This window comes from Astatotilapia calliptera, chromosome 23, assembly GCF_900246225.1.
Source record: "Astatotilapia calliptera chromosome 23, fAstCal1.2, whole genome shotgun sequence".
NCBI lineage: Eukaryota > Metazoa > Chordata > Actinopteri > Cichliformes > Cichlidae > Astatotilapia > Astatotilapia calliptera.
Window position 1 is genome coordinate 26,709,311 of NC_039323.1, and position 7,327 is coordinate 26,716,637.

A 7,327-nucleotide genomic window follows, 5' to 3' on the forward strand; every position below is an offset into this window, starting at 1 on the left:
CTTCTCATGCACTGCTGTTTCCCCCGCATTCACCACCACACCGTTTCCTGTGTGTGTGCCATCAGATCCCGTCGAGGGATCGTCAGGTGAAGCTCCCCAAGCCGAAGAGGAGGAAGATATCCAGATAACATTGAATGTGTTGGCCCAAGAACGTCCTCAGAGCCTTTCGGAGACTTTGTCCGTTCAGCCTTGATGCGATCTGAGCTCTCTAACAGGTGCTACACGTGGACTTTCAGTGGTACATCGTTGTTCCATGATATCAACTTGACTTAATGACTGACCACAGAAGGTGCTGGAAATTCCAATCACCACTACAGTTTATAGACTGTAGGAAAAAACATGAATACAGAAAAACATCAAAAACGGTTGCAATTTGTCTACAGCTCACTGAATTAACTATTTTTTTCTAGTATAAGATAGTAAAATAAACAAAAAAAGCTACAAGCATTACCTTACATATTTAAGAAAAATAGACAGTCCAAATATTTCTGATACATTTTCAATATGTATATAGATAATCCTGAAATTTCATGCTATTAAGAATTGTATGTAAATATTGTACAATGTCATGTACAACCGTACCTAATGCACATTTTATCTTTTATTGTACAAAACAAAGCAGAAGTGTACCAATGTCTTGGTTTCTATTCAGAAATGCGGTCGCATATGGCCGCATGCATAGGATAAATAAGAATACAGCCTAAAGCTTTTATATGATGAACTGTAAGATGTGCTGTTTTCTTTTTTCTTTCTTTTTCTTTTCTTTGTTGTTTTATTTTTGTAAGGGAACAGCGATGAAACTGACATGAGCTCACCATAACAGTAGTCACTCCAGCTAAGTGTTCATTTGTAATGGGGAGAAAAAACAGTTCAAAAAACACAGAATGAACTTTACCAGCAGAAAGTGTTCAGTGTCCCACCTCACCCACACCCTGTATCCCTACCCTTCCACACACCCACACCCTGTATCCCTGTCCACCCACAGCCTGTATCCCTCCCACCGAGACCCCAGCCGGCTCCACCAGTCACCACGTTACTTGGTCTGGTTCTGGGTTTTTCAGGTGTTGTAATTTATGAACAAAAACTTTTTTTGAGTGTTTTCAGAAGGAAAAATCCACTCACAGACACTTAATTTTCCAAAACCTCCACAATGATTGTTTTTAGAAGAGGTTCATTCATTTAAAGTAAAAATGATGGGGGGGAAAAGTCCTAAACATGGGTTGTCCAGCTTCTGAAACGGCAAGACTTTTTTTTATGTTGTTGTAAATTAAATGCTATTAATTAATGTTGGACTTCAGAAGTTGAGCTCTTTCTGCCAGCGTGCTTACATGCACTGTAGTTAACTCCGCTGACGTTACATCTGCTGGCTGTGCAGAGTTTTTAACTGGAACAAGTGTACATTGCAAAACAAGTTTTAGCCCATTTTAGGCTACTGAAATGATGAATTGATGGATATTGGTGGTCTTGGTGCATCTCTGAAAAACATCCCTGATTTAATGATTTCAATGGTTTGGGGCTGAGGTTTTTTGTGGTTTCTGAGTTGCGGCACAGAATAACGGAATGAGGAACCAGTTTTGAGGCTGCGTAGCGTCGGGTAGCAAGTGAGTTGGGGTTGTTTCAGTGGCAGGAGATTAATTTTGAACAGAATTTCAAGGGGTGCATGAGTGAAGTGTCTGGATTTCTTAGGTAGCCCATCCCAAATTTAATATCATGAGCAGTTCCAACATTGGGGTTGGCCATTTCTGGTTGCCTTTGGACCGTTGGTCTTTGGTTAGCATTTATAGATTTGGCACCAGATAATATGACCCTGAGCTATCTTGTCTTGTCTTAGATGCCTTTAGCTTACCTTTAAACAGCTTTGAGAACCCCACATAGGGTTGCATTACACAGTGACACAGTAGCTTGGGGTAGTATCAGTGAACACAATTTCCAATAGCAGCCCAGCCCATAATCTCTGATGTCAGTGGTTCCAGCTTTGTGACTGGCAATTTTGCAGTGCTGTTGGGAGTGGCAGTCTTTATTTTGTAAAAATCTATGGAATAGGCGTCAGATTTGGCGTCAGCTTGATGGATGTAGCGCAGCCACTTCTGCCTTGTTGTGTCTTGAGGACCAGCCCGCATTTTGACAGTTTTAAAACAAATGTAATACAGTATTAGGTTGTACAAGTTTAAGTAACTTCTTACAGTAGCTTCTCCCACCAGTGGGTCCAAATTTGAGACCGGCATTTTGTTTTAGTGTTTGTTTTGTGTTGGGGGGGCGGCATGCTAATGCCTTGCTAATGCCAATGTTTTTGGGATCTATACAAGTTGTTTTTTGAGGGGCATGCATCTGTAATACACTGTAAAACAAGAGGTAGTAGATACTGGGGGTTGAACAAGGGTTGGGGAAAGTTCTCTGGAACTACAATCATAATGGAAAGAATCTGTGTGCTGTCTGTTTGAAATCACTGTGCATTTCATGTAGTCCCAGACATCTGCCGCTCCAGGTTTGGGACCAGTATTTTGTGTTGCAAATGCATAGAGCTGGTCTAGATTGGGCACTAGCACCTACTAATTGGGAAATATGTATCAGTGGTCTAATTAAGACTTTTTCTTCTATGTCCTCTTTTATGAGGTTTTGGTTGACATTATTTTAAATCTGCAGATGGCATAGCTGGATGCTCTGTTGGCATAGGGTTAACTTCATGTCACTCGAGTGCTTACATGTAAAATGGCTTTTTTCAGGAGAAATCTTTTGCTCCCTGATTACTGAAACCATAAAAGTCCATCGCTACATGCATATAAACACACTGTGAGATGTTTAGAGACTCATCCTGGTCCATTTTCAGTATGATGAGTAAAATAAGCCCTGCTCTTAGATTTGAAAGCTTTAACTCTCATTGTTGGAAGTCAAAAAACCATAAACCACTACATCTGAAAATGCAGACAATTTCAGTTTGCTTTGTGTTGTAACCACAAACTTTGGCCAGTTATTAACATGGGTGGATTTTTCCTTCAGCAACAAGAATCACAGGCTGCATCGAACGATCATGTCATTGATTGTCGCGATCATATTCACATGCTTGTTTGTACAGTGACTGTTTTTATTTTTGTTCTCCACGTGTTTTTACCCACAGCTTTCAGTAGAGTAACTGACCTCCGAGGCATCTGAAGCAACACTAACTGGGCTTTCCAGAGCAGTGAAAGCGCTTTTATTTTATTTTGGTTTTCCATTTTAGAGGCCTTGTTGTTTGTTTTTCATATTGATGTAAATTATTTATGTACAGTACTCCATATTTATTTTAAGCTTTACAAATATGCTAGATGGCAATAATACTACCAAGAGTTGAGAACTCAAGCCTTATATGTGTATATGTATGTTTTCTTTCCTTTTTTAACAAGTGAATTGATCATGTATTCAGAGTCCATTACAAACAAAAAGGTCATATTCTGTCTTATTTAAGAAGTGAACGTTACAGATAAGTCTTTTTAATTACAGTGAGGTTTTCTAGTCTTCATGTTTTTACTTGTTACAGATTGTGTCATGGTAGAGAAAAAGAGCATCTTATTTATGAATATGCACATCTGATGTTGGTAATAAATGCAGTTTGAACACTACAAGTTATCAGTGTTTGAAGCTGAGAAGAAGAATCATCATTCGATCGGTCTGACAGTATTGGAAATGGATCAAAACCACCGGCAATCTCTACGGAATAACCAAGTGCAATATTACCAATCGATGGCAAAGATCAACACTGCGAAACACTGCATCTCTCATTGTTTGGACTCTTCTGTGTTGCCTGTTTTGCTTTTCTTTCTTTCTTTTTTTCTTAATAGTCATCTTTTCTGATGCTCTAACCTGAGAGCAATGAAGTAGAAATTGATGTGTAGCTTTATTTTTACACGCCAGCCACAACCGTTAACCCAATTAGCCTCAAAGTTTGAACTAAAATACTGTTACTTGAACTTTATACGCAAGAACTCTAACAAATAAAAAGTTAAAACCAAATAATACACTACTGAAAGAACAGATTCCCCTTTGTCAGCCTCTAAAACAAGGGGTGCACCATTATTGGCCAAATATCCATACGGACACTGGTATCGGCCAAATATCTGCATCTTTGGTAGATTTACAGATATTAGAGGCCAATATTTTGCAGCAAGAACTAAAAAGACCTTTTAAACAAATTAGTTATTTTACCTGACATCAAGGGTGAAATTTTGTGCAACAAAAACTGAAAAAAATATAGATATATAATTGCCCTTTGAAACATCCATTTCTGTGCTTTCCAAATGAAAACACTACTATGACTACATATCCATAACAAATGGAGCCTTTAAGTCTAATCTAATTCCTGCATTTTTAAGTCAAGTTGTACTGTATTTTCCAATGAGATGTCTCTCTACCTTATTGTGTTTTTGTGCACACTGAAAAAAACTGAGAATGTTTTTTTGTTTTTGTTTTTTTTTTTTAAAAAAGCTAATTTTTTTTCTTTGTTTTTCTCTTTTGTTTACTGTTAAAAATATCAGTATCAAACGCGAACACAAGGCATTGTTGTTACCTTCACAGCGGCAACAACATAAGCAATACCTGTGAAGAATGTGTTTAAAAACACGTCCCCGTTATTTTCAGCGTGCACCCTTTTGAGAGTCGAGGTTTTGTTATTTTGTCTTACTGTAAACCTTCGGAGGAGATGTCCTCCGGCCGTTTTCCAAAATGTGACGTTCGCTGTGGAGAACATGTGAGCTGTTTCGGTAAAGTTCATTCTGCCTCGTCTCCCCCTTCTCTCCACCTCTTTTTAAAAAAACAAAACAAAACAAATTATGTTTTCTTTTTTGGTTTTTGTGCAATGACATGCAGGTTCCTGCACTTGTGACCGGAACCCCATGTGTTACGGATCTGTTATTGGTTTCTTGTAATTCGTGGTCAAGCGTTCAAAGCATTTTTTGTGTTTGAGGTGGTCCGTGCGGTCTATTTTACCCTCCTGTCTCCTTCCACCTGTGATTGTGTGAGGTGTGAGTGTGAGTTTTATTTTTTCCAGTGTTTGTTTCTGCTCTTTAAATCTCCCATCCTTTCGTTGTCAGTATTTTGTTTCTTCAACTTGTAATTAAGTATATATTTTCTCACTAATATATACTTTACAAAAAATAGACCTGCGTGAAGTATGATGTGCACTTGATTGCTCTTTTTATTTTTCTTTATTTGCATTAATGTGGGCTAGGGATAGTTTGTCAGAGTCCATTATTTTGAGATTGTTTGGACTTTTTTTAATGGTTTGATGTACGCAGCATTTTTTTTGTAAATATTGTGAAACATTACAGGTCATGCAGTGATGTAACATTTTGAAAAATGTTGCACAGATGTTTAAGATATTAAAAACATGGTCACTCTTACTTGAATTATCTGATTTGTTGTGCATTTTTATGCCTTTTTGTGGAGGCCGGGTGCTTTCCCCCCCCAGGTTTGTTATTAAATATTTCTAAGAGGAAATTAATGAGAAAGTTTGGAGTAAAACCACGAGTCTAGTTTAAAGCTTGTTGTACACTGGCCTCTAGTGGAAAAGCAGGAAAGCACACTTATATGCAGGGTTTTTAACATTAATATTAAATATTACTCTTTAAATATCTGCTGTTTGTCACTCTTCAAATCGCCCCCAAATTTACCTGAAACCACACACACAAAAAGCCCTTTTGCTTGAAAAACATCCAGCTACTAGACCTACTCAGCAGCCCTAGACGACCTTTTTTATTAAATGTGGATTAAATGCTTATGTTTTTCAAAGTAGTCACAGAACATTTAGTCACATTTTTCACGTGGGGAATACTACATAAAGTTTAAATATAATCAAAAGCTTCAGAGCAGTTCTTAAGAAGGAAGTGAATATTAGCTTTTACTAACTTGGACACTGTTCAAATTTTGTTATTTCACAACAAAACAGTGACTTTAATGTAATTTAATTGTGTTTCTATTACTTATTTTGGTGCAGTGTGAATGGAGCAAAAGCGCTTAAACTTGAGAAAATACTGTTAAAAGTAAAAAGAAAATCTATTTCCTCAACATTTTCCAAAGCCATGTTTGGGGTCTGCCAGGCTTATTCAGACCCCCCGACCTTATGTTTGATTCCCCTACTTTATTCTATAGCTATATTAACATAGAAAGGATTAAAGTATTTATTTTAAGATATACAATTATTCTTTAAGTAATGATTAGCAATAGCTATTTAGTCAGATATGGTTGCTTGCTTAAATTTGAACCTGTGTGAAGCCTATTTAAAGCTATTGTGAAGCTTTACCTATGACTAGCTTGTACATTTGTCAAATTATTTACTAGTTAATTGGAAAAAATCTTTAACATATATATAAAAAACATATTTTTACAGTTCAAGAAAAAAAAGTTGATTACCTTTTATTCTATATTCATATTAGCTTATAAAGTATCAACATATATTTATTAAAAATGTAAAGTTGAGGTAATGATTATCTAGCTAGGTAGGAAAGGTTGCTTTCTCAAGTCTGATTTTTATCATCTGTGTAAGGCTAATGTTAGCTAAACTGGGATTACTTTAGATGCTTGTTGAACCGACACCGGCCAGTTGGGAAAGAAATTACTATTTTTTTTAAATAAGTTCTTTTTAGAGGACCAAATTGTTGGTTTACCTTTATTCTACATCTATATTAGCTTATAAGTATTTAGTATTTATTTATTTATTGTCATTGTCAAGAACAATGAAATTGTGTTTGGGGCTTCCATACAACCCAAAAAAAAGAAGAAAATAATAAATACCCCTTAAAACCCAAGTGTACATATTTAACCCAGTGTGACTCCAATGCAATAAGACAATCCTTAGCAATAATGTTCGTAGAAATTCAGACAAAGACCTGAGAAACATGACAAAATACAACAATGCAACCCATTCAATATTATTGTATTGTGAGATATGATATCAGATATGATAGTTATCTATTTAAGAAAGAAGAGGGGGAAGAGAATAAAGATATGATGCACCAATGCAGACCAGTTCATTGCTATTAAGAAGTTGGATATGGTTATTGTCCGTGAGAGGGGGGCAGAGAGTTCAGGAGCCTCACAGCCTGTGGATACAGGCTGTTGGCCAGTCTGGATGTTCTGGCCTGTATAGACCTGTACCTTCTCCCTGAGGGCAGCAGATGGAAAAGGTGGCGCGCAGGGTGATGTTGGTCCCGCAGGATACTGTGCACCCTCCTCAGACAGCGAGTGGGGAAGATATTACTGATCTCTGGCAGACTTGTTCCAATAATTCTGCCAGCTTCTTTCACCACCCGCTGGAGTGCTTGCTGATCGGCCTTGGTGCAGCTGGGGAACCACACTA

General features: G+C 37.3%; 1 protein-coding gene across 2 annotated transcripts in view; it reads left to right on the forward strand.

Moving 5' to 3' along the window:
• Positions 1 to 4,437, forward strand: part of mbd5 (methyl-CpG binding domain protein 5) — a 55,817-nt gene extending 51,380 nt beyond the window's left edge. For both annotated transcript variants that reach the window (XM_026159964.1, XM_026159965.1), the window contains exon 10: positions 66 to 4,437. In XM_026159964.1, coding sequence (XP_026015749.1) covers positions 66 to 128 — 63 coding nt within the window. In that variant the 3' untranslated portion in view covers positions 129 to 4,437. The remainder of the gene's footprint in view (positions 1 to 65) is intronic.
• The last annotated feature ends 2,890 nt before the right edge of the window (positions 4,438 to 7,327 follow it).